At 34.1% G+C, this 26874-nt stretch overlaps 6 protein-coding genes and 1 pseudogene across 11 annotated transcripts; 2 read left to right on the top strand and 5 right to left on the bottom strand.

The window, feature by feature from the left end:
• Window positions 1-391: 391 nt before the first annotated feature.
• On the bottom strand, window positions 392-2554 carry LOC111276225 (protein TORNADO 2-like). The gene is made up of 2 exons (XM_022862005.2): window positions 1639-2554; window positions 392-1436 (listed from the first exon to the last, which is right to left on the bottom strand). Exons 1-2 carry the CDS (start codon window positions 2134-2136, stop codon window positions 1248-1250), a joined length of 687 nt encoding a protein of 228 aa, XP_022717740.2. The 5' UTR covers window positions 2137-2554; the 3' UTR covers window positions 392-1247.
• Window positions 2555-3418: 864 nt separating this feature from the next.
• Window positions 3419-4842, bottom strand: LOC111286359 (protein TORNADO 2-like). The gene is made up of 2 exons (XM_022876273.2): window positions 4174-4842; window positions 3419-3866 (listed from the first exon to the last, which is right to left on the bottom strand). The coding sequence occupies exons 1-2, from the start codon at window positions 4669-4671 to the stop codon at window positions 3555-3557; spliced, it is 810 nt and encodes a 269-aa protein (XP_022732008.1). The 5' UTR covers window positions 4672-4842; the 3' UTR covers window positions 3419-3554.
• Window positions 4843-4958: 116 nt separating this feature from the next.
• LOC111276214 (inositol oxygenase 4-like) lies at window positions 4959-7421 on the bottom strand. Its single transcript, XM_022861997.2, has 11 exons — window positions 7273-7421; window positions 7075-7177; window positions 6904-6985; window positions 6576-6780; window positions 6411-6470; window positions 6274-6326; window positions 6046-6168; window positions 5872-5941; window positions 5683-5761; window positions 5509-5590; window positions 4959-5415 (listed from the first exon to the last, which is right to left on the bottom strand). Exons 1-11 carry the CDS (start codon window positions 7307-7309, stop codon window positions 5389-5391), a joined length of 921 nt encoding a protein of 306 aa, XP_022717732.1. The 5' UTR covers window positions 7310-7421; the 3' UTR covers window positions 4959-5388.
• Window positions 7422-8973: 1552 nt separating this feature from the next.
• LOC111286362 (RNA-binding (RRM/RBD/RNP motifs) family protein) lies at window positions 8974-13610 on the top strand. 3 transcript variants are annotated; one of them, XR_016329028.1, is made up of 5 exons: window positions 8974-9454; window positions 9580-9678; window positions 10171-10461; window positions 11147-11362; window positions 12964-13610. XR_016329028.1 is itself a non-coding variant. In XM_022876282.2 (4 exons), exons 1-4 carry the CDS (start codon window positions 9101-9103, stop codon window positions 11255-11257), a joined length of 855 nt encoding a protein of 284 aa, XP_022732017.2. In that variant the 5' UTR covers window positions 8974-9100; the 3' UTR covers window positions 11258-11517. The 3 variants fall into 3 exon arrangements, 1 of the variants encoding a protein (XP_022732017.2); XR_016329029.1 differs by having other exon boundaries at window positions 11147-11358; window positions 12964-13097; XM_022876282.2 differs by lacking the exon at window positions 12964-13610 and having other exon boundaries at window positions 11147-11517.
• Window positions 12222-13610, top strand: LOC111276193 (E3 ubiquitin-protein ligase Os04g0590900-like; annotated as a pseudogene).
• A 1160-nt stretch (window positions 13611-14770) lies between these two features.
• LOC111286370 (transcription factor bHLH71-like) lies at window positions 14771-17617 on the bottom strand. Its single transcript, XM_022876292.2, has 3 exons — window positions 16973-17617; window positions 15677-16087; window positions 14771-15219 (listed from the first exon to the last, which is right to left on the bottom strand). Exons 1-3 carry the CDS (start codon window positions 17369-17371, stop codon window positions 15121-15123), a joined length of 909 nt encoding a protein of 302 aa, XP_022732027.2. The 5' UTR covers window positions 17372-17617; the 3' UTR covers window positions 14771-15120.
• Window positions 17618-19659: 2042 nt separating this feature from the next.
• LOC111288599 (transferases, transferring acyl groups) lies at window positions 19660-24745 on the bottom strand. Of its 4 annotated transcripts, none has more exons than XM_089745960.1 (16): window positions 24547-24745; window positions 24396-24459; window positions 24279-24324; window positions 24062-24195; window positions 23903-23976; window positions 23717-23789; window positions 23513-23602; window positions 22648-22724; window positions 22356-22446; window positions 21819-21945; window positions 21623-21727; window positions 21292-21421; window positions 21132-21183; window positions 20965-21009; window positions 20017-20115; window positions 19660-19903 (listed from the first exon to the last, which is right to left on the bottom strand). In XM_089745960.1, exons 1-16 carry the CDS (start codon window positions 24594-24596, stop codon window positions 19751-19753), a joined length of 1410 nt encoding a protein of 469 aa, XP_089602086.1. In that variant the 5' UTR covers window positions 24597-24745; the 3' UTR covers window positions 19660-19750. The 4 variants fall into 4 exon arrangements, with proteins under 4 accessions (XP_089602086.1, XP_089602087.1, XP_089602088.1 ...); XM_089745961.1 differs by having other exon boundaries at window positions 24582-24716; XM_089745962.1 differs by lacking the exon at window positions 23513-23602.
• Between the last annotated feature and the right edge of the window lie 2129 nt (window positions 24746-26874).

Here is a 26874-nt window from a genome sequence, read left to right as displayed (position 1 = left end):
GGAAGCCCGGCTCAAATTCTTCTTCGCTTGTCTGGACTAGTTTAGAGGCAAAGAGATGATTCAGGCAAACAGGCTCCAGGGATAGAAAGTTAGAAAGTCCTAGTAAGTAATGAACCTTTAAAGAGTAATTTTTAATTTTAATTATTAAAAGAAAAGACAAAGTTGGAGATGAAACCCCACAAATCCTTTATGGTGGCCTGCTATTCCTTGTGATAGAAAAACAATCACCTTTCGGTGCCTCCACAAATCACGCAAAGGCACAGCAGTGCCATAACAATATTAATTACTTATCATGGCAAATAATATCTCTTCCATCTTGACATTGTAAAAAAAAATAAAAAAAGTAAAAAGAACAATCTCATAACTAGTGAGTACTAAATACATGAAGAAAGGTTTTATGTATTTTGTTTCTTGCGTCTGGGAGGTGTATCTCCAGTTTTAGATTTCCCAAGGGCACAACAAAATCCCACCAAATATACCCATATCAAAACAACAAGAGTAATGAACAGTATTATGCCTACTCTTCTCCATTCTTTGTGTTAAGAATATTGACTCAAATCTCATAAGAGATTTGTTTGAGATTTATCAGATATTGCTTGATGGACAAGAAGACTTGCAAAAGAAGAATTCCAAGAGAAAGAGGATTCTTAATAGGTAAGTTTGACTTGCAAGAGAAGAATTCTAAAAGGAAATGGATTCTTAATAGGCAAGTTTGACTTACAGGAGAAGAATTCTAAGAGGAGAGGGATTCTTAATGAGCAAGTTTGTATGGTTATAAATAGGTGAAGTCTCTACAGGGTTAGGTATGAGAAAAAGATGTAAGAGAATTGTAGGGTTTTATGGGATAGACGTTCCATAAGAGTATTGGGGCTCTACGTCTTATGGGTATGTATGTTTATTTGTGAGTGGACTAGAGGAGATTGAGAGGGTCCACATAGGTATGGTGTATGGGAGCATATGGGTATGTGTTTGGTTATGTTGAAAGGGTGCACAAGGGTTTGAGTTTGTGTTTGTTTGGGTTGAGAATACTCTATAGGACTAGAGGAGATTGAGAGTGTCTTATGAGTATTGATTGTTGAGTGAGGTTGATGATTTGATGTATGTTTGTAATTCTCTACAACTAGTGGATCTTATTTCTTATCCGTGGATGTAGGTCAGTTGGACCGAACCACGTTAAATTATTGTCTCTTGTGTGTTTGATTTATTGTTTGATTTCGCTTCCGCTGGTGTGATTGGATTGGAGGCTTTTAGCCCAACACTTTGGTCAAATTGGCAAGTAATCCCGCTTTGCATGAATCGCGATGGAAGCAAAGTTGCATCTGATCATTGCTCCACTGCAAGCAATCCATACTCGCTGCTGTGTTGTTGGGAGTAAGCCAATATGTTGGATTTATGTAAGTGTACCCACATTCAGCTGGGGGCATGCAGCACCCATACTGTGAAGAAAAAACACAAAAATTTAAGAACGAAAGAATTTTTCATGGTTGGAGAATCAAACTACATTGCTCTGTCTAATTCTTTGTTTTTCTTATGCATTGCAAGTTTAGAAAGATGAGACAGGGAATTGGTTTCATTATCTAAGGAAATTACGAGAAAAATAAATCAACTGAAACTTAAAAGATGAAATAATAAAGTTACCTGTATAGAGGTTAACCGAGAATTGAAGAAATCCTGAGCTATGCGATATCTCTGGTTTAACTCAGAACACATATCCGTGGAGTTAAGGCAGGCTCTTATCCGGTCCCACTTATTAGGACTCACGACCTTTCGACGTAGCCAACCAGAAAAATCATCAAGTTCATGTTCCACGTATGTGCGACCTGGCGCTGGGTGCCCCGAACCCTTGTTGGTGATCAAATAAATTAAGACAACCAAACATGCAAACAGTACCATAAGGATGAACATTGCAGCAAGGTAAAGGATGAGGAGCCAGGTGATGCGCCAACACCCTCCTACGAAGCCTAATAGAGCCACAACCAACATTGATATTCCTAGAATTATAAGAGGCCACTGCAGAATCTTCACGCAAGAATTATCTGGTTCGTTTGCGAGCCAGATTCCAGCACCAATGATTGGAATCGAGAGAAGCAAGGTGATGAAGTTGATGGTACCAATGACGGTACTATTTGCTGCCATCTCGGTGACAGGATTATGAGAAGATCTTCCTGAGGATGGTTTGTTGTCTGAGATCTAATGCTAATGGTGAAAAGGAAATGGAATAGCTTAAAGCAAGGATAAATATGAACAAAAATAATGAAGAAAATGATTACGACATGAGCTTGTATTTTCCAATTTTAGGCCCGCTAAAGAAGCACGAATCACGATGAATTGAATCCCTTTTTTGCACAGTTGAGCTTCAGTTTCCCCTGTTGTACATTCTGCAAGCCCAATTTGTATTATTTTATCTAATCCTAACAAAGCATAACGTCCTTAGAACCTGGAAAAATGCATAGGATCATGTCTTTGGGAATTATCTGAAGCAAGATACTCAGGAATAACAATGTAAAGGTTGCAGGATCCATTAACAATTCACAATCAGGAGTAAAGTATCTATCCAGGACAAATGCCTCAGTTAGGATTCCTGTTGTTTACTTGGATTAGAACATGGGGCCAAAACCAAACAAATTTATAGTTCTCGAGCATGTAAAAATATTTGTCAGTAGTTTATATTATGCTAGAATGGTTCTGAAAAGTGGGTTTTAAATGAATATATATAGTTAGATTTAGAAGTGCTAGCATGAAGCTGAAGATCATTTGGGAGAATTATTTCTCCGACGAGTACGACTTCCAGCCATACTTACATCGTTTGGTTAGTCTCAACTCTACTTTGTTTTCCAAATTCCAAAACCGGAATTTCAGGTGTTCTGCCCCCATGCTTCATGCTTTCCTGGAAAAGTAATCTTGTTTAATATTCAAAATTAGCTACAAAGATTTACATGCACAGAGGCAGAAGTGACCCTATGACCTATTTCTTAGTTTTTGTCATTGAAATATTGCAGGCATTTTCTACATATTGTCAGACAGTGATTGACAATTAGTCATGAACCCCACCCGCATATTGCACACAGCTCATCACTGCTTAGCATAAATTTCTACGCTGGAATGAAAACAATCAGTACCAACACATTTTTCAACCAAATGTAACAAGGAAAAGTATTTGCTTATACAAAGTCACAAAAACAAAACTCCATTCGAACGAGCCCCAATTGCACCACTACCAGCTTACGGTTAACTAAGTCTCACGTGTAGCCTTGTTTGTAGCGTCTAAATATGTCCTCAGTTTTGGCATTCCTAAAGGCACAACATCCTATCAAATATACACATATCAAAGCAATAAGAGTTATAAGCAGTATTATGTCAGCTTTTCTCCATATTGCACACAGCTCATCACTGCTTAGCATAAATTTCTACGCTGGAATGAAAACAATCAGTACCAACACATTTTTCAACCAAATGTAACAAGGAAAAGTATTTGCTTATACAAAGTCACAAAAACAAAACTCCATTCGAACGAGCCCCAATTGCACCACTACCAGCTTACAGTTAACTGATTCTCAGGTATAGCCTTCTTTGTAGCGTCTAAATATGTCCTCAGTTTTGGCATTCCTAAAGGCACAACATCCTATCAAATATACACATATCAAAGCAATAAGAGTTATAAGCAGTATTATGTCAGCTTTTCTCCATTCCTGCTTCAGATTTGCAAGTAATCCTGCTTTGCACGAATTACAATTGTAGCAGAGCTGCGTTTGGTCATTGTTCCACTGTATGCAATCCGGGTCTGCTATGTTATTAATGGGGCTGATCCAGTTTGTTGGATTTACAAACGTGTATCCACATTCAGTTGGTGGCTTACAGCATCCAGACTGTAAAGAAAAAAACATAAAGAATAAAGCTAAAGATGAGTATACTTAGGAAAAGAAGATTAACTCATCGTTGGAGAACCTAGTTACCTTAACATGCATGCCTAATTCTTCTTTACTTTTATTCTTAGAAAACGTGGTCTTAGAGCATTCTCAAGCATAACCAGTTTAGGATAAGTCTGGCAATTTAATATTGAAGGTATTCATGTATTTGTTGTAACAAGCAGTAAGATTAATCATAAGAACTCCACATCTGGCATTGAGATTTATGGAATAATTTGGAACTAATAGCAGATAAACTGAGATTTACCTCTATGGGACTTAGATGAGTATTAAAGAAATCTATAGCCATTGTATAACTCTGGTTCAATTGGGCACAAATCTCTGTTGAGCTGAGACAGACTTTTATCCTCTCCCACTTGTAAGAACTTCTGACTCTTCGTTGAAGCCAGCCTGAATAGTCTTCCAGATGATATTCCAAGTATGTGCGACTAGGTGCAAGGTGGCCTGAACCTCTAATGGTAACCATATAGATGAAAACTACCAAGCATGCAAGCAATATGATGAGGATAAGCATGCCAACAAGGTAAGCAATAAGGAGCCAGGGGATGCGCCAAAACCCTCCTATAAAGCCTGCTAGAGCTACAACCAAGATTAAGATCCCCAAAACTATAACAGGCCATTGTAAAATCTTCAAACAAGAATTATCTGGTTGATTTGCAAGCCAGATTCCAGCACCAATGACTGGAATTGAGAGCAGCATAGCAACAAAGTTGATTGCACCGATCACATTGTTGCTTAATGCCATTTTGTTTGGAGAATTATTCAGTGAAAACCTATCTGGGTGTTGTTTTGAGATCTAACAACGAAAAGAAAGGGAATTGCCTCGAGTAAAGATATGCCGTGTTGAAAAAATAGGTACATGATAAAGCTTCTGTTATGCAACCCCACATGTTTTTGTTCTTTGCCCTGGATCCATGAAAGCACTAAAGCAATTGATAACAATTTTTAACGTGTATTTAGATCTTCAAGTATAATCACTTTTAGTACCACTTTTTGAAAAGCAATACCTTGTACAGGATATGGGAAGAAAAAGAAACAAAAGTGATTAGTTGTCCACAACTTTTTTATTTATTAAGGAAAAAGAAAAGAAAAAGAAAATAATACTACTAGATAGAAGACAGTTAATATGTCCAAAATGCCTTCAGGCTTAACCCTGCAAAGATTGTGTTTTGGTTTTGCTTTCCTGCTGCCTTTAGGTTTTGCTTCTTTCTTGCAACTTTGAACTGGTTTCAAGACTTTACAAGAGACACGCCATGCAATTTTGATTCACAGCTTAATCTAAATTTCCGTGACAGTTGATGAAATAATTTCTAAGAATTCAAGAATCTTATTAAAATATACAAAAAGATTCTTAAATCGACATTTTATTTCCTCCAGTCGTCCTAGTGATCTCTCATCAGATCAGGAGTCAGGACTAATAGTTTTGCAGCTCCAGCAATGCTGTGTTGAGGATTTGGAAGTTTCACCATTTAAGCTTTGCTGGGAAATACTGCAATTTTTTTTCAATTGAGATAAATTAATGAATCAACTTTGAAGAGGTAAGTACTGATAGCTGGTAAGGAAAAAAGGAAATGGAGCTTACCTTGGCAATAAGGGATTCATAATATGGCTTGACCTCTTCAACATCAACCAGAACTTTGCTCTTACTGTAGAGGTCATATTTGCTGTCAAGAAAAGCAAGTCAATAAGTTAATTTTTCACAAAACAATTGCGAAAAATAAACCATTTCAAATTGAATAAGGAAGAGGACACTTACTTGAATACTTTAAGCCATTTCATGTTCTCCTTATCCTCCTCATTCATCAACTGGGTATATGCTCCACACTTGTGCAATGCTGCAAGTGAGACGGGAAGGAAATCGACGTCATTAACGAAATTGATCAGAAAATACTTGTGAGTAGATAATAGCATGATCAGAAAATTAAATTTCATTGAAAATGCTTACGGTAGAAGGAATGGTATCGGATGATGAACAATCCTGCAGAAGGCAATGTGGTTCCATTTTCCTTGGCCACCTAAAAATTATGAGATGGATAATATAGTATTAACTAAACTTTGTGGCAAGACTGGATTGAATGAGTTTAGCTTGGAGGGACGATTAATGGAGTCAAATGTATACCATGTACATATAGTCATCATGCCCCCATGACATGAGCACATTGTCTAGTCCACATCCTTCAAAGTAGACCCCATTTTTGGTGTTGTAAATTGGATTGTTGAAGTCAGGATTTTCCTTAAAGTACTGCAGCACAAAATTTATGAATTGTATATTCATCTGAGTTAGATCATATAACACGAATATGTTTAATTGGTAAATGATTAAAGATCAATGCTAAGATTTAAAAACCTTGTGATGAACATTAGACTTATCAAAAGCACATCCAACAGGGAATGTATCACCTGTTACATTGAAATTAAATTTTCAATTAAAATTACAAGAGGAAATATGAAAATACTTTTTAAATTCAAAACAAATACACTTACCAACAACAGCCCATTGAGGTAGCTCTCCAAATTTTGGAAGAACAAGGATTTTTCCTAGATCTAAAATGCATTGGAATCCAATAATCAGAGGCTATACAAAAGAGAATAAATACAGTGAATTTGTTCTTAATATAACAAGGCAGGGTTTTGTTTTTTTTATTTTACCATGAATAAGAGCAGTCAGGTGCAACCAGTCTTCATTAGGATAGTCTTTTCTGATTGCTTCAGCACTCTGCAGCAAATGCTGAATTTGGGGTTCATCCAAATCAGGATCACTGTCATCAACAACCTCATTGAGAAGTTCACAACATTCCCATATTCCCATCTCTGCCTTATCAAGCTTCCTGTATTCTTCCCTCATCCGCTTCACCTATACGTTTGTAATTTGCAGCAATCAATGTATTAAATTTCCAATCAGTAATTATTCAATTACACCATGCATGATCCCTTTTGTCCAAACATATTGTTATTTATATACAAAAATTTTACTTACAAAATCATATGTTTGGTTAATATGACTCAATTTGTAGTGCTGCTCAACAATGTCTTTCCTTGCACCATCTGCTTCATAATCCCTGTCAAATCATATTTGACCAAATATTGAGAATTTTAATCGGATAATATTCTGGGAAACCTGCAAAATAAGTTTAAGAAAATAATTTACCTGAATGAGTTTCCGAAAGCATTGTTTTCAAGCATTGCAAATTCTTCATTTGATACCAATTGATTAGCATCAGGCTGCATGTTCATCCCCTTAGCTTGAGTAACTGAGAACCATATAGTGCATGCTAAGATTAAAACAAATAATCATCATTGAATCTAAAATAAAAATTGGGATGGAGATGAAAAGCAGATCAAATACCAATTAGTTGATCAGGCTTCTCAAAGCAGATAGTCATCTTCAATGCAATAACCAAGGTTAAAGGAAGATCAAGAGAAGCCAATGATGTTGGGATACCATGAGACTGTTATGGTTGGAGTTATATAGCAACTACAAGAGAGTCTTTGTCAAGATATTGTAGAAGACCTAAGAGTCCTTGATTGAAAATTTTACTATCCATTCACTAAAAAACTAATCCTTAATAAATATTTACAAGTTTTGGGTTTTTCATTTTTGGATTAAAACAAAATCTATCTATATCCAGCTAAATTAAGTCAAATTTTCTTAAAAATTTATGTGGTTTCTTTTGGCTGATTCAAATGTACTTGGATCTTATCTTTTTCTTCTTGGGAGGGTAAATTTTGTATAAAATGACGTGGCATCTAGTCATGGATATATTTTTTACTATGATAAATTTTTTATTCATATTCAATAAAATTTTTAGATTTTAAAAATAAATTAGCGAAGTGATATAAATTTTTTAAAATGCATTAAAAATTAAAAAATAAAATATGTGTTAATTTTTTAATTCGATGTTTAAAATTAAAAAGTTTAAGTGATAATATATCAAAAGAATTCTTTTACTATTTATGTGAAACTAGGATAAACTTAAAACATGCCATATAGAATTCCAAGTATCTAATTAAGAAGCCAAAGAAGGGAGCTTAATATGAAGTGGATGATCTTTTCATTACATTGCTATTAGCTACCTTGTTTATTAAGGATTAAGTACATAAATTGCTAATATACTACATAGCTTCATTATTCTTTGTTCTCAATAATTGATTTTGAAGATTTTGATGATGTTTTCAATGCAAATTGTGGATGACACAACTCATATGAAGAGTTGAATTTTGAAATCACAAAAAAAAAAAAAAAATCATGATTGATTTCAAGAAGTAAATATTATCAATAATATTTTGATTATGAACACCATGAATTCTCCCTTAATTCGAAATTCACAAGGGAAAGTTTTAATAGTAGTAAAAATATACATTGCAAATAAGGAATAAAGTATTCTTCATCTTTATTTTTAATTTTTTATATTATATTTATTTTTGTATTTATAATTTCAAACTCATTCATACTCATATTTTTATTTTCGTGAGTATTTTATAGATAACATATGTAACATTAAAAAAAAGCTAAAATAAAAATATTTTTTGTTTTTATTTTTATAGATTTATGTAAATTTTTATAAATATATTAATTTTAATTAATTTAAAATAAAATTTATATTATTAAATAAAAATTAATTTATTAAATATATAATATTTATGATAAATGTACGAGATAAATATTATATTTTTCATCCTTATATCTATACTCATAACAAATAAAAAATTTAAAATTATACCCACTTTTATCCTATTTTTAAAATTTAATGTCCACTCTCACCCTTATTAAGATAAAAAAAATTAAATGTTTTATTAGATTTGATTAAAATTTACATCTCTAATGGCAAGTAAAAAAAATTCAGATGAAAAATCTTGAATGTATCAAGTAAGTATGAAAACAATATTTATCACCATAAATCAACAATTTAATACTTCTGCCTTTTTTTTTTTTTTTTGTTATTTTCCCTCAATTTCTGTAATTTCATTTTCTTGATTCTTGAGAACTACTGCTATAATTATCCAAAGGAGAAACGAAAAAAAAAAAAGAAAAAACAAAATGACCATATTGATCCATCAAATAAAATCTCAACTCATTCTTATCCACAGTCTATACTGATTGAAACTTGAGGTTGAAATATTTTCTGTCAGAATAGAAAGTTGAAATCTTTGCTGCTGACCCAAACTCAATAGCAATGGCGGCTGTTGAAGCAGTAGCAGCACTCTCCTGGTCACGTTGCCCTTCTTCTTCCTCTAAGCCCTTCCTATGTCCCAAAACCGCAATACTCTCTTCCTTAACTTTCCACATTTCCAAGTCTACCCCTGTGCTTTTTCATAATTTCTCCACTTCTCCACGAATCGGCACCCAAAGGAGGCTGGGTTTGCTACTCTGTTCTACAGTGCAAGAAGTGGGCGTCGAAGCTGAAACAGAGAAAACCCAGAAACCCAATGTGAAAAGAAAGCTTTTTGTGCTTAATTTGCCGTGGTCTTTTACGGTTGCTGATATCAAGGACCTCTTTGGCCAATGTGGAAACGTTAAAGACGTTGAGGTTCTTTTTTTTTTTTTTTCTCTATAAAACTATAGGTTTCTCTTTTTGTCAAAAAAAAAAAAAAAAAAAACCTTTTTGGGATGATTTATGATATGGGTTTTTTTGCTATGTGGGTTCGTTTTTAGATTATAAAGCAAAAAGATGGGAGAAGCAGGAACTTCGCATTTGTGACAATGGCTTCTGGTGAAGAAGCTCAGGCTGCTGTCGATAAACTCGATTCTCATGTAAGTTGTTTTTTTTTTTTTTTAATTTACTCTTTGTTTAGTTGACGTTTTCTTTCCTATCACAATCTTTATCTAGGGTCTGCCATGTATTTTCTGAAAGTCTAATCAACTTGGTTTTCTACTTGCTTAGGGAAAATGTAAATCGTTTTGCACATTTTCATTGTTATATTGCACGAAATGAAATCTTGTGAGATAGTGTTTTTCAGGTGGATATATGAATGATTGTCATTTTTAAGATATTCAATTGTGTCCTGTGAATCAGGCCCTGTTCTTTTAAATGAGAGATACTTTTAAAACTCTGGATTTGAGCCGGTGCCATGGGATTGTTGGTTTGGATGGGTGAGGGTTACCCTTGTTGTTTGAGCTTGTGATGGAGCAGAAACTGAAAAAAAAAAGAAGGGAAGAAGACATTATCATCAAGAGTTAAATAAGAGAATTGCTTTCCATTGCATGCATCTCATTTTGCATATTTAAGTATGATTTATGGTGCAGGAAGTGTCAGGGAGAATAATTAGGGTAGAGTTTGCGAAGAGATTCAATAAACCTTCACCACCTTCTCCACAGCCGATTGTTCCTTACCGTGAGACACGCCATAAGCTTTATGTGTCGAATCTTGCTTGGAAAGTAAGGTCAAGTCATATCAGAGAATTTTTCTCTGCCTTTAACCCAGTTTCAGCTAAGGTTGTTTTTAGTACTCCTTCAGGACAGTCTGCCGGGTATGGCTTTGTTTCCTTTGCCACAAAGGAGGATGCTGAGGCCGCAGTTTCTACTCTAAATGGGAAGGTAAGCAAATTTAATCTATATTTTTTGTACTCTGCATCATTTTGCATTGTTTTCTGCTTCTTCTTGGAGAGCACTATCCATAGACCATTAATGTTGGCTAATATGATTACCAGGCTAACTACATTGGTTTTGAGGCTTATGAAGGTGATTTGATTGGAACTCTTTTGTATTGTGAGATTGTCTAGGACATGAGTTTGATATTCCTTTCAATATTTATAAAGTTTTGAATTTATGTTCACAGAAACTTGTCTTTGTAGTCACTGTAATGCTTTTCTAAATCCGACTTAGTTTTGTTCACTCACTCAACTGCCACCTTGTTACAGTTCTTGCTAGAGTCCTTTGCATTTGTCTCCTTTTCTAGTCTCTGGTCTAAATCATAAGTTTTTGACTAGCTGATATACTAACTTAAAACAACCATAAGCAGTAAAGAAATCTTAACATAGAAGTCAAGAATATTGAGAATATTGCTATAAACTAAAATTTGTTTCTTCACTTGATGTCAAATAGCATGAGAATATTTGCTATGGACTTAAATTGTGAATATATTCTTTGTTACTTTTGATTTTAAGCATTTATGCATTTTGTTGATGAATAATTTCTACATAAGTTTCTTTATATATCAGCTTGACTGAAAACATTGTTAAAAAGAAACGTTTGAACAAACTCATCATTCTTCATTTTTCAGGAATTGATGGATCGGCCACTACGTTTAAAATTCAGTGAAAGGAAAGATGATGACTCTGGAGGTAAAAAGAAAGAGGAAAAGGAGCCTGATGGCCAAACTGAAGAGTCTTAGATCTTCACAAAGTTCACTTGGACTTCATCTTTCCATCTTTTTCAGATTATTGTACAAATGAGGCTTAAGTCAGAAAGTTTTGTCACCTGCCTATAGAAGTGGTCTGTAAGTGTTTACATTCTCTATATTTTTCCTTTTCTTTGTGTCTCAATAAAATTTTCATATAATTTATTATGTATTACATGTATTCAATTGATTTAGATGGGAATTATGTTTTATTGGATAATTGTTTAAAGATATTCCATTTTAACACTTTGCTTTGCTAATCCATTGGCATCTACTGGGAGCTAATGAGAGGGTTGGTTAGAAGAAAGAGTAGGGGTAGGGTTGTTGTGAGGATGATTAGTTTTAAGAGCAATCTGTGGTTACTTAAGATTATCTGAAGTTTATATAAATAGCCCTTTGGAATGTGCAAAAAAGATGCAAATAAAGATTGTATTGATCCAAACCCTTTCAAATATTAGGTCTTAGGCAGAAATTCTGTCGTGGTAAAAAGCTAGATTATCACTTTCCTTAATTCCAAAAGACAAGAAGTTTTAAAATTCATGACAGCTCATTTGGGTATTCAGAATTTTGTATCCCTTACGGTTAGAGACTACATGGAAGTCATCACAAGCTTCAACAATTCCACCTCTCTTCCTGTTTCCCTGTCTTTGCTTTGCTTTCCATGTAAGCCCCTTTGGGCTTTGGCAGCTTTTCAACTCTTTCTTGTCTCTTCAAGAAATTTGCATTACAGGAGGAGCCCCTCACAGGCTTAGACTCTGCTCTTGCCTAGCATTCTTTTGCACATTTAGCGGCCAATTGAACTGCATCATATTTTGCTCTTTCGATTCTATCCATATCTTATGTGCATTATTAATAAGGTATTCGTTTTGATACTTTCTTGACTAACTCATTTCTATGATCATAATATTTCTGAAGAGCCCCTAGGAACAGGGTTTTGTAAATTTCCAGTGGTTTCACTAAGCGGTCTAAAGGGCTATTCCAGCTTTTATCTTTGTTGTCCAAGGGGTTGGATGCCAATGATCTAAATTGTTATCATATTTTAACTTAGAAGTGATAGTAAATTTAATTCTGTGGAGTTTTTCTTCACCTGTCATGGGGTCTGTTGGTAACCCAAAAACCTTGGTGCCATGCGTGAACACTAGACTGTTCTCAAGGCTTTTGTAGCTTGTATTAACCACAATGGGGCCACATCATCTTCCCTCCTCCACCTCCCATAGAATTCCCTGATGATGATTCAGGCCGAAATTTCTCCCCTCTTGTGATTGCAATCATTGGCACTCTGGCAAGCGCTTTTCTTCTAGCAAGTTACTATACGATAATATCTAAATATTGTGGGAACAAGAAAAAGAGAGAATCATGACTTGGTGAAGCATGGGTAGACAACTTACAACCCAGCTGCCCATGAGCCATGGCAGACTTCAACTACCGGTTTGGATGAGGCTTTATCAAGTCCATTACAGTTTGCAAATATAAAAAGGGTGATGGCTTGATTGAAGGAACAGGTTGCTCTGTTTGCCTCATTGAGTTCCAAGAAGATGAGAGTTTAAAGCTCTTGCCTAAGTGTTGTCATGCTTTTCCTGTCCATTGCATTGATACATGGCTTAGGTCTCATTCAAATTGCCCTTTGTGTCGTGCAAATATAATCTTTATTAGTGCTTCATCACTTCCATTGCCACCTCCAGTGACAGAAAGTCCTCCAGGAATGAATTTTTGCAGGATAGGCAATCTGTGACAAATGAAAATGTAGCTGCTGCTCAAGACTCAGGAAAGAGGAGTATGCAAGTGGTGGGCAGAGTTCAGATCTATCTTGGTGGATTGCCAAAGACTCCATCACGTGCTTTGAGCGATTTAGGCATTGATCAAGGAAGAAATACCATAATTGAGATTAGAGAAGAAGGTTATTAACAGATGAGAAGATCAATTTCAATGGATCTTATATGTCAAACCCAACTTTCAGTTGCTGATATTTTGCTTATCAATCAAGATGAAGACACTAGATTTGAAGAGTGCCACTTCTTATCAGGTATTGCTGGATCATCAAAATAATCAGCAGAAGCCAGTAAGCTTAGCAATAAAATGAGGGTCTTGCACTGTGCAATGAACCCTATTACAATGAAGAGGTCCTTTTCCAGTGGTGGATTCTTTCATACTAGGCAAGGAAGAATAAGAGATCCTTCTATTCCTCTCTAAATATAGCCTTTGGGCAGAAACCGATCATATTCAGAGCCGTATAATTATGGAGAGATAGATTTGTATGATTGTCTTACATTTATACACCCGTTATCGGTTGAATATGTAGGATATGTATTTGGATAAGTTGAATATATGCTTAAACTTTAGTCACTAGGAGAGAGTATTCATAGACATACAGTCATTTCGACCTAATCATGGAACAAGAATTTTTTTGATTGACAGGGTTTTTTCGGAACAAGCAATGGTCCTAATTGGTCCACCTCCCAACAGATTACCAAAATGTGAAGGAAGTTTAAAATGGACCTACAAAATAAATCTACTTAAGTGATGGGTTCCCTCCCCAGTCTCCCATGTATGAATGATTATGGAACATGCATATGGTCATCTCAATCCTAGTTAAAAATGTTTTGGGCCACAAGGAGCAACTTGTTCTCGAACCCATCATTGTCTATTGGACTTCGTCTTGGTCTGAACTGAAGATCCTTTTGTTTAACTAAAACGTAAATCAGCCCATTACGTTCGGATTCTGTTTTAGTTAAACAAAAGGATCTTCAGTTCAGACCAAGACGAAGTCCAATAGACAATGATGGGTTCGAGAACAAGTTGCTCCTTGTGGCCCAAGTGTGAGTTCCGAGGTGAACAAATTGAAGACCAAAAGAAACGTCAAGATTCATCCGACGGCCCTGTCCAGTTTACACAAGAAGACACAAGTCTTAATTAGGGCGCAGATTCATGCTTACACAAAGAAACAAAAGTGAAGGCTGAAATGCATCGAATCCCACAAAAACCCTCTAACTCTCAGCTTTTTTTTTTCTCTCTTGTAAAACTACAAAAACCATATCACTTTTCCCAATGTCCTTCCCGGGCCCTTGCACTAAACCTCTGCAATGTCTGTCGACCTTGCATTTTTCTTCATCATCGAAACCAGCTGAAATTAGAAAAAATTGTCTCGCGTATAAGAAAGAGAGAGATAAGATATACATTAAATCGGCCAATCAATTAATGCTTTTACGTTGTTAGATTTTCTTAGGAAGTATTGAAACAAAAACAACAGTTTTGTGCGAGATTTTTCGAAGATGTTTCACTGGCAATTTTTCACTACAACATACGAGTAAAAATGACCTGCCTCAACTATCAATAAATATATAGATTGGCCAAAAATATATATATATATATGTGTCAATGGGGGAGTAATTTGGAAATATATTTTGTGGAAAGACAGAAAAACCCTTAACATCATCCCAATGCCAATGCTCATCCTTAATTGCCAGCAGGTTCATATTGCAAAAGAAATCATGTTATGGGCATGTATGTGACTTCAACATCCCATTGACATTTAATGAAAAAAAAAAGTAGTAATAAAGTTTGTATTTCATACACTCCCAATATCAGCATCCTTCTTGATTTACCATATGAACATTCAGACAAGTCATGCCTAAGAAAAACTCGAAACACATGCACTTTTCATTGACTCAAGCTACTTACATACAGGAATACTAAAAACTAAAAATTGCAGAAACACTAAACAAAGTAACAAACCCAAACCCAGAACCCACCTAAAACCCCTCTCAAGAAAAAACTTAAAATGAAAAATAAAAGTGGGTGGCATTTTGAGGATTTCACCACAAAACCAGAAGGTAATTTAGGTGGCTAGCACAATTTGATCAACATATGGCAGTTGCATCTTCCTCAATTATTCTGAGCATGTGGTGAACTGCCCCTGCTATGTCATCTACTGAACTGAGTTGGCATCCTTCTTCAACCTGCATTTAGAATGTTTCAAATTTTAGCCTAAAACGGTATAATTTTCTTGAATTATATAGAAAAAATTAACTAGGGAAAGGAAACAGCGGTAATAATAAATGAGAAAAAAACGATCTTCTTGCCATTTTTCACATAAGAAAATTATTTAAGGCCATTACCACTACAACTTCAAAAGGTCGTCTAAATTTTATTTGATTTTTCTTAAATTATGGAAAATGACATTTTGCCCTTCCAAGGGAAAGACAAAGTATAGGAGAGGAAAAGATAGTATCTGCCCGCTACCCCCATATGACAATAATTGAAGACTAGCATCTCTAATAGAATAACAATGTTCAAAGGTTCTACATGCATGCATGTTATTATATTGTTATGCCATGAGTATTGGTGTGGGGGTGGGGGGATATTTTTCTTAAAAAAGAAAGATGAAGGCGGTGGGGAAAAAAGGGCAAATATTACCTTGGCACTGATAGAGTAGAGAACTAATGGATCCATGGTTGTGACATTAAGGTGGAGGATGGAAAGGTAAAGTGACTGAAAACCAGCAACAAGCTTGGAAAGCAGCCTGGGACCTTTTCGTGAGAGAATTCGAAGATTAGCATGAGTTTCAATCAATGTCACCTCAATATCCGCTGTTGATGCCATAGTCTTTGATGTATATTTGTTAGGGATCTGAGAGCAGGTGTACTGAGGATACATAAAAAATTGTGCAAATGGTGGTGATAACAATTTGGAGTTGGTGGTTTCTTCATTGGCAGCAGCTGGTACTTGTTGCAGCACTCGAAGCTTTTGAGCTTCAAGGGTTTGCAGAAGATGCTCAAGTTCCTTGACAAACTCTATAGCACCGCCAACTATAGACGCTTGATCACCCTACACAAATAAAAATCATTTATGTTAAGGGTTAAACATCTTAAACTCATGCATTGTTATGGAATGAGAATGTTGGAACTTCAAATTAAAGTAATAACCGTAAGTATGTATCATGATTCTCCTGCTGAAATTCTATTTAAAAATCATAATACAGGAAACAGCTGGTCTCTTTTTCAATATCCTTATAATTACTAATTCCATATAATTTTATAGGAACAACTTTTTCTTCTATAGTTTCAGCTTTTGCAATAATCCAAAGAAATAGCAAAGGACAATAACAGGATTTTTTAAAATATATTGCCAATTCTAGCTGAACTTTTTATCTTGACAAGTTCTGATAAATTTGCTGCAACATTGTGCCAAACTATTATTGAACTTTAGAATTCAATCGCTCCAGCTTTTCAGATTAAATCACATCACAGTTCTACTACTCAAGGTATATCAATTAGTTGAACCTTGAAGTAGCGATTTCTCTAAAAGTAAAGGACTCGGTAATTGATCAGTAAAACATGGTAAATGCAGTGGAGCTAACAGGAAAAAGAAAACATTCTAAAGTCATGAACTATAAATATAAATATAAATATAAATATAAATATAAATATAAATATATATATATATATATATATATATATATTTCAACAATCCAGAAATATGGATACATTAATTTAATTCCAAAGCCATAAAACCCTCCATTTTTTGTTAGACAGTTCATAAGCCAGGGTTTCCCAATATAGCATTGAGTTTTGTTCCTTGTCTTGAGTTTGAATGGCTAGGACCATTATAGACCATGAGAGTAACACTCGTTTTCCCTGAAACTCATTTGAGGGTAGAAGAAGAGAAGAAGGAAAAGAGAGGAATAAAAGAGAAAGGATGGAGAAGACAGACCCTTTGGACATAAGATTCAGGCATGAGGGAGCGTAAAACAGACAGATGCTCATTCATTTGCTTTCGCCTGTTTCTCTCAACAGCAATGTGAGTCATTCTTTGTGTCTCAGCCTCTTCTTTGTTCTTGCAAACCCTTGGCTTTCTCCTTCTCTTATTCCTCCCTTGAACTGTCAAGTTCGGCCTCCGGTCAACAGCTTCCGCTCCTTTTGAGCGGCATTGTGGAGGAGTCACCATTGAAAAGCAATTCAAAGCACTACTAGCTTGTTCTTGGGAACTGAAACTATTTTCCAATGAGAAATTAGTCACAAAAGAGTCATGGCTGCTATAAGGTGTTGCACATATAGTATCATAGATAATGAAGTTCAAGAACTCGTTGGAAGAAAGGGTTTCAAGAGCCATTTCTGTACAATCTGCACAATCCACACCTCCGAACAATGTGACTTGAAATATTGGAAACTAGAGGGAGAGAGAGTGGATTAATTAAGAGATGTTAAGATGGAGTTAGGGAGGGACTTTGGACCTAGAGAGAAAGATACGGTGCACGTGAGAGGGGCAGGAAAAGGAGATCTTCTCTTTCGTGATAGAAAAAAGTGAGGGAAAAAGAAAGAAGCTCTTCACTCATCCTTGTTTTGGGTTTGTCTTCCCGATTTCATAGACGCTGTCAACACTGGCACAGACTCAGTAATGGAGAGTGCGTAGGGGGGACCCAAATCTATTTAGAATTATGCATACCAACAACACAACAAGCTGGGTAAAAGCTACCCTTCACATTCAAATCAGGGTTGTATTTTGCAGGGAAAAATGATTGGCTCACGTACCCTTAGATTTTCATACACATTATTTTACATGGAAAGCTTAACATGTGTTTGACAACCCATTCTCCGCAGTATAATTGGCAATTTTATTCCTAAATTTTTCTAGTTTGGTTCATCAAAATTGGATTTTACCAAGGCTGTTTATCATTTGACTCGCCAATGATCAGAAAATGCAAATAAATGAAAATGTGAGAATGATCAGAGTAAGACTGCAAAACCCATTAACCGCACAAAAAACAATTATTGAAAGAATAATGATATATATATATATATATATTTGAAAATGATTAATCACCCAAAGTTCGTAAAAAAATAACGATGAGAATAATTACTAAAAGAGTACTAAATTACTTATACAAGCCAAAAATAAGGCATTAAAATACAGTTAAATGTATAGGCGAGAATATGTATAGGCATATACAACAAGTAAATTAACCGCTTTAATTTGTAAAAAAAAAAAAGAGGAAAAGAAATGCACGAAGAAGTAAAAATCATCTGAAAAATCTTAAAATAATAAAGCCTTGTGAACTAAAAATTGCTGCGAGACGTTTATAATTAATGATTGCCGATGTGATGAAATTTTGCTTATTATAGGCTGCCATTATAGCGAAAGACATTTATAATTAAGATTTTTATATTGCAAAAATATATCCATTAAATTATTGCAACGTATTAAAAATAGTAAATTTGTAAAAAAAGTAAATATTGAGAACAATTTTATATATAATTTTTTTCGAAATATAACTTGTACTAACCTATTACAATATAACATCACTAAATATATATATATATATATATATATACCTTACAATATTTATACAAATTACTTTAAAATTTTTGTTGAAAATAAAAATTTTCTCATAACTTAAAATAGAACAAAGGAAAATGTCAGAGTAATTGCTATTTGCCACGTGTAATTTACTTATGGTACTAGTACAAACTTTGCATGCTAGATATGTTTTTTTCTTTTTTTTTTATTAAAAACAAAATTACGAAGGCGTGTGAAAAAAGAGAGAGAAAGAGAGACAAGAAACACAGGGAACTGTCGCCTTATCTGTTGAGGTCAGGCGGTCCAATTTGCCAGACAAATTGCAGGGTAATCCATGTGACCCTCAGCTTCCTACACATTTTAATTTCTACCCTTTTTTTTCTTCAGCTTTTTCTTTTCTTTTTTAACGGTCTCCCTTGCCTCTTTCATAATTCATATTTCGTACTGATTGGCTAAGTTTTTCCTAGATTTTCATCTCCAGTATTGTTCCTTTGTACAAATAAATGTTAATATCTACACCTCAGAAACTTCAAAACTACATACCATACCCATGCACACTATGAGTTGTAGATTGTATTTATCCACTGACATTTGCCAAACCAAATGGGTCTGTACAACATGACAAAAACGTATACAAGTGCATGTCCTTGTCCAAGTCCATGGTCATGGGCATGCCCGATGTTTTCTTGGTCTTTGAGGGACATGAGTTCAATAATCAGTTAACCAAAGAAGCATCACATCACGGAATAGATGAACCTTGGTAGCCTGAAGATTCTAAGGAATAACCCCATGACATAATGTATTTTCAGTGAATATAGTTTCTTTACAAGAAATATATATATATATATATGTGCTTATTATTAGAGAAAATACAGCTCGTGCAATGCAAGTAACCTATAATAACAGGATAAACAACAAACGATCAATGTCAGTATAGTAACTAACCTACCTTTTCAATTGTCCTATAACTATATCCATGTCATGTTTACCATGTCCTATATTCATATTCACATTTCATAGAACATTACAACTCATATATCAACTTCATGCTAAAATCATGTAATTGTGGTTAGATTCCTCTATTCTGAGCTGTGTCGAGGACATTTTCTTTCTAAGGCACAACAGAACCAGATAATTTTGTTATAGCTTTCAGGGAAAAAAAAAACATTTTACAAGCAGACATAACGATCATCCCTACCAAAATTTTAACCTTACACCATAAAATTCTATAATTCCAATGACCACAGACAAAGTCAAAGCATAGAAAATCAGGATTAAAAGGGCAGATACTGATGAGGCAAACAGGGTATCCACAGACAAGTTTACCAGCCCTGTTAGCACATTTGCCTGCAGAAATAAAACAAGAAAACCTGTTACGTTATTTCTCTTTAAGCCTGAGGTAGGCAGTGAAGAATTTTTTAGCACATAAATGAATGAAAAGAGGAGGATGTTTTCTTTACCAGAAGAAAAGAAGCCAATAAATTCCGGTCAAATGCTCTTTCAAGAGCTGAAATTTTACTCCCAGGGACATAATCGGAAAGCATTAGTACTGCTAAAAGCTGAAACGAGGGTAAACCTTTCATTAGCCATGCACCAATGTGACAATAGATAACAAAGCTATAAACATCCATCGTTATTCAAAAGGACTGGGACTTCTTTCTTTTATTTGAATTTGCAAAGTTTCACATAGAAATGTCAAACATCAGCAAGTATTTCACTTCCCTTTTGTGGTTAATTGCATCGATGTTGGCTGATTATACCAAAGACACAAAAAACAGGTAAACAGGTATGAGTTCAGTTTGGATAACAGTTTCTGGGGAGTGAACTTCTCTTGAGAGACCGATGGAGAACAAACATGGGTAATTTGGACCCATGAATACCTATCCATCTCATGGTTGATACTTGATCCTTTGATTTCTATCAATGTTGGGATGAGGAGAAATAAGTCAAAACAAATAAATTTTCCCTCAGTCTCACCATTTCTGCACAACAAACTGACGTAGACAAGTCAAACTAAGTTTCACAGCTCCACCAAATTATACCTATCTTAAAAGAAAAGGAAACTTACACAAAGAATGCCCCTCCTTTTTCACTCAAACTAGCAGTTGACATTAAATCATTGAACCAGTACCATCCAAGCGTCTTTTAAGCACAAAAAACCTACTAGGGTTGTATATTTTGAGATTCCTTGTCGGTTTAAAAGAAAAAAGAAATGTTGATTAAGTATGAAAACAAGAAACATAAAGTTATCCTGTCAATGATTAAGTCCTGACCTTATATATTTTAGGAAAAGGAATGTTTAAGTAAAGATGACAGCTTCGTTATGCCAAGAGCTTAACACCACATTGAAGATGAACATAGCAATTAAATTCTTGAAGTATTTAAATAAGGGAGGAAATAAGACTAACCTGCAGATTTTGAGCCAACACCCAAGTAACATAAGCCAAGTTGCACTGCAGAAATTGCATTGAGAGCTTTCATGATTAGTAAGGATAGTTTTACAAATTAGTAAAATAGTAACATTGCAAAAATAGTTCTACAAATTAGTAAAATCTACTCGATAAACATATCCTACCATTCTACGAGAAATTCTTTCAACATAGCTGTCTAGAATCAATGTCAGAAACCTGATACATAGGAGATTGATCAGGTTACCTTCTGAGCAATCAATTCATTCAGAATGGACACAACCAATATTGGGTTGAACAAAATCATGTGAGAGAGTTAATATATACCAAAACATGATAGACAGAAGCCACACTCTAATCCGTGTTCCATTGTTGCTTCTCAGCACAGCAGAAGAACAATTTCCAAAGAAGAGATAGTAGCCCACCTGAACACCGATAAGATACATGCCCCAGTATCCTGGGTATGATAATCTTTGAATCAGATGATGTGATGAGAAGCAGTACTAATGAAAGCAAAGAGATTGCACAGATTGCAACACCATTTTACTCTCTTAAGACGAAAAGAACAACGGATAGCCTATTATTTTGCGAAAACAAGTTAACCAATATAGGGGTATACACCAATAGGACAGTAGGTATATAGCCAAATCATCCTTACCAAATATGCTAAAAATTCCCTCCTTGTTTCTGCTTATTATATGCATTCCCCTTTCGTTAGAAAGAAGATACACATTTAGCCCATTACTCAACCAACTTTGGTACCCTGAGAGTTACAAAGTCAAGTTATTGTCTAGGACTAATCAAATAGCAATTACCAGAGAATAGAAACAAACTTCATCAATAGAAGTGTATACCAACTAAAATTACTGAACCAAGAATTCCAGAATATTTTGGGGGAACGTTTACTATGGATGTAAGGATAGATACACCAGCTAGTGTGAAAAAGAAATTCCAGTGTACTCCATATTCCCCCACATGAACCTACAAGGGAGAAAAGGAATTAAAAGAAAAAAAAGAAAGTATTGTGTAACAACCATCACCGGGTGAAAAGTTGAACGATGAACGTTTAGAAAGGCATCATTCCCTCAGACCAGTAACCAGTTTGTATAAATACTATGATTGTTATACATAATGCCATAATAAATACAGAGTGAATTCTGCTTGTGCATACAAACTGGTTTGCAGTATGTATATTATAATCTACCAATATTCCATCTGTTTACATTATGAATTCTGCTTGTGCATACAAACTGGTTTGCAGTATGTATATCATACATCTACCAATATTTCATCTGTTTACATTATGTGAGCAGATGTGGAAAACTACTAATCATATGCCATTGCAAAAAACTATGATAAAAAAAAGTCAAGAGCAATGAAATATATTCTACCTGATAGTCAACACTCAGTGTAGAAATAAGTCTACCAAATCCTAGCAGTAGTAGTGGAGTTGTAGATTTAAGGGTTGCCTTACACCAATTCCTTAGGAAGCATTAAGAAAAATTAGTGGAACATAGATCTGAAGTAGTATATACCTAATGTAGATATGCTGCATATTTAAAACAGAAAATTGTGACATCAATGTTATACATATATATGCTTAGAAGAAAAAATTTACATTAATAAGCATATAAATGACAAGTTAATATGAACATCTAGAAAATATTTTAAAGGATTACTCACATTGATGATGAGACATTTCGTGCTTGACGTGAAACAATTGAATTCACTAGTACAAAGGAGCCAACCCCAAGGTCCATCTGACAAAATTATGCATGTTTCACAAACATTACTTAACATAATAAAATTTTTTACATTGCTAGTCACCAGGATACTAACATAAAATTATGCTGCAAATTCAAAAAAAGTCAATAAGTTTTGACATATTGGCAAGACAATTACAAAAGTTCTCAAAGTGAAAGATCATAGAATCCACTTTGCATACATAAAAATATTGCTTAAAGGATGACAGGTATAGAGTATAGATTGTTTAAAAATTCAAAAAATCAAAGTTTTCAACGTTCAGAAACATCAATGAGTCTAAGAATTAAGTCACAGCCATTAACGAAACCAATTTAAAAATTAGCGTGACCTTAATTATTATCTTTCATATGTGGTGTGGTTTTTTCTTAAAACTCATTTACCCATTAATTTGATTATGGCATTTAGTGTAAATTACAACAGTAGCTTCAGATTACCTAATACATGGAATAACATCATATCAAAATAGAAGGAAAAATCATTGTAAGATTGGCTGATTCTCATGCACTAAGATTTAAAAGCCGATAGTGGCTATTTGGAAAGAATAAGAATAATGAACAACAAGACAACAACTGCTACTGCAATTACCCATTTGGAGAGCAATAAAAACAAAAGTTTTATGCATGTGGATATGGAATTAAATGTTAATATGGGTTTTCCATTTAAAGAAACACTGCAAAATTATCTACTCAATGCTAAATTGATAGCAAACAAAGAAATAATAAGCATAAAGATAGAAAGAAAATACTAAGGACCAACTACAAGATATAGCTTGATTATATCTTACTAAGCTAGTGCCATAAGTCTCTGTCTTAGCGAATTCTCTAGGAAATATTCTGAAGTCAACAGCCAAGATACATAAGCATGTGACAATCATCTGCAATAAGTTTCCCACCAATCATTTATTACTATTAATAAAAAGTAACACTAAGTAAAAGATAGTTTCAAAGAAAACAATTTACAGAATACAGAAGTATGTAAGACACCATACCATAGCAACCCTATAAGATGATATGCTTGTCCTAAAAGAATTAGGTCCATCAGAGTAAGGCAAACAACGAGATCTGCAATAAAAGGTTTTGAGTTAATATGCTTTTGCATTAAAAACAGTTCCCTGTAGAAAAATGATTAATGATAAAAAAAATAAGAACGAGTAAAAGCGACTTACAAGTTCTACCTTTTGACAGCGACAGAGATGAATAGCAACAATGATAACAGAATCGCCCATGAGTATGTCCACTCTGCTAGAACCTATCATTCGCAATAACTTTTATGTTAATCACAGTAAATTCTGGGATTACAAAGAAATGTTCTGAATGCTAGTAGGAGTACTTACAGTGAAAAGTAAAAGTGTGGGAAGAACAAAGAAGACAAAATCCATAGCTAATGTGGCTAGGTAAGCCTTTAAACTCTTACAAGCAACCATTGCACTATCCTTTTTCTTTGAAGAGGTCTGTCTGGTATCAGCATCTATTAAAACAGATTCGTAAAATAAGCTAAAAATATTTAAATCGCTAATCTTTATTATTTAAAAAAAAAAATCATAAATTTACCAGTTAGGGCTTTAGAGCTGATGGAGTGACGCAAAAGTACTAGAATCTGAATACAAAGAAAAAACGTTTTTTAGGCAAAATAAAGGAACGAAAGGAAATGAAGTGTTAAAAACTTACGGGTACAATGGTCAAAAGCGCGGAGATTTCTAGCATGGATGATCCCGTCAAATTGCTCACGAATCTGCAGATTAGGGTTTTAAATAAATTTAGGGTTTATTAGTATAAGATAAAAGAAAAAGGAAGAAGTAGAGAATTGAGAAAAACTAACTGTTCTTTGAGATATTTGTTCGGATTTAAAGATACTTTGGGAGAATCCATTGAACAAAGTTTCAAAATTAGAATGCGCCGTTTATGCCAGTTTATTGTAGAAGATCAAAGCCTATTGTAGAAGATCAAAGCCTAGCAAGCGGAAAAGGCAAGAGATGAAATGAAGAAGAACCAAAGAACGAAGAAGAATACAGTTGAGATTTGCCGGTTTTTGTTTTTTAATGTTTAGAGTTTGGGTTGGGATTGGGTTAGGTGGTCCATATTTATAACCGAACACTTGACCGACTAAGCGACCTGGGCCAGAAGCCCATTATGGAGGGATCTAGTTTCAGTTGAGATTTGGGTACGGATAGGGTCAAGTGACCCGTCTTTTTAGCAGAAACTTGATCGACTTAGCTTGATGGCTAGAAGCCCATAACGGAGGAGATCTAATTTTTTTTAATTGATTAGTAAAATCCAATGTCGAAAAGGGAACACCTGGTTGAAGCCCAAATGGCCCAAATTGACTTGGAATTGATGGTAGAGCAAATAATATATGGGCCCAAAACCACCCCCAAAATTCGTCGTTGCTAATCGGTTTCTTATTATAAAGATTAGATTAGGATGAGATTAACTATAATATTATAATACCTAGTAATGATCTTAGAAATGTTCGATTCCAAAGCCTTTTTTGGTTTATATTTAGTTTTTATTTTCCTTTGATTTTTTCTCATCATAAAGAATTAGCCTCACTTTCCAACAAGTTTGTAAGATATTTTAGCCACACGGTGGGAATCCTTTTGAAGCCTAGCAAATAGCAATGGAAAAGAGGCTGTAGAACAAAAGCCAATTATGTCTTAGGTCTCTCAGAGAAACCTAGGAGAGAAAAACTGTTGGAAATTTACCATTTCTCGACAGCTAGGCAGCTAAACACATATGCTAGGACAAAATGCTCTTGCTCAAAAATTTTCCTATTAGTTTGAGATGATTTGTATCATAATATATAGATTCATAAATTTATAGTTAGATTTAATAAATAAATAGAGTCGTCATCAATTTTTTTTATTTATGTGTGATTAGTCACGTAAGAAATCTATCTTCTTAAGGATCTTCTAATCTTGACTAAAAGTCCCTAAAAAAATAAATTCGGATCCACTAACCAAAATAGGGTTCGAAAGTTTAGTTACATGTAGAGAAAGTTATAGCATCTCCACATATCCATCCAAAAGATGATACCATATTATTTTGAATTTATCTTATGGTTTTAAGTCTAATGGTTTTAATATTTAATGTTAAATATTAGAAATAATTTATAAGATTTTCTATCAATCTAGTAAAACTTTTAAAAAATATTTTTTCACCTCAAGAGTATTCAAGCATCCCATTTGATATCTTAAAGAGGCTATATCGTTGGAACAAAGTTTTATTTATTTTTTATTATTATTACCATTTTTTTTGTTAAAAATAAATCTAATTATTTCACCATTTGGGCCAAATTAAAAATATTTTCTCTTTTGAATTTCTAAAATTTTCACCATTTGAGCCTATTTAAAAATTTTTTTTTCTTGGAAAGAAAATAATATGACAATTATTTCTATTGCAATTTCACCTAAATTATTTCACCATTTGGGTCAAATCTAGAAAAAAATTTTCACCTAGAGATTTATTAAAAATTTACCATTTACAATTTCTAAGAATTTCATTATTGGATAATTATCAAATATTTTCAAGTCAAATTTTTATGTGAAAAAATAATACAATTACTTTTATTAAAACTTTCATCTAAACTATTTCATCATTTAGGATAAATTTAAAAGAAATTTCTCACCTAGAGAATTCTTAAAAAATTTATCATTTGAAATTTCTAAAAATCTCATCCTTAGATAACTTGTATTTAATTCCAAAATTTTTATATTTTTTTCATTTTTTATTTTTTTGGTTGAAGATAAATATTAATTATTGGTATTGAAACTTTATTTAAATTATTCCACAATTTGGGTAAATTTCTATAAATTCCATCATTGGATAATTAATATTTATTTTCAAAATTTTTATTTTTATTATTTTATTATTTATTAAATTAAATCATTCAAAAATACTCATAAAATAACTAAACACATAATTTTAAAAAATAAAAAAAAATAAAAAAAAAACCAAAAAAACAGAAAATGGCTCGGCTTGCTGCTGTGAACGGCTCGGCTTGAGACAGAAACCACAACTCAAAACGTGACTCAGGGCAATCAGCTTGGCTCATTAGCAGGGTCTGCGAAGCGGGTTAAAGCGAGTCAGCGCGACAAGTTGAGTCACCTGAATGGAAACGAACGGATCCTAAGGTTTTATTACCTCTGAA

This window comes from Durio zibethinus, chromosome 17 (genome assembly GCF_047325235.1).
Source record: "Durio zibethinus cultivar Kanyao isolate XHJ-2024 chromosome 17, ASM4732523v1, whole genome shotgun sequence".
Taxonomy (NCBI): Eukaryota; Viridiplantae; Streptophyta; class Magnoliopsida; order Malvales; family Malvaceae; genus Durio; species Durio zibethinus.
Note: the sequence above shows the minus strand (reverse complement) of the source record. Positions and strands in the feature narration are given on the sequence as shown.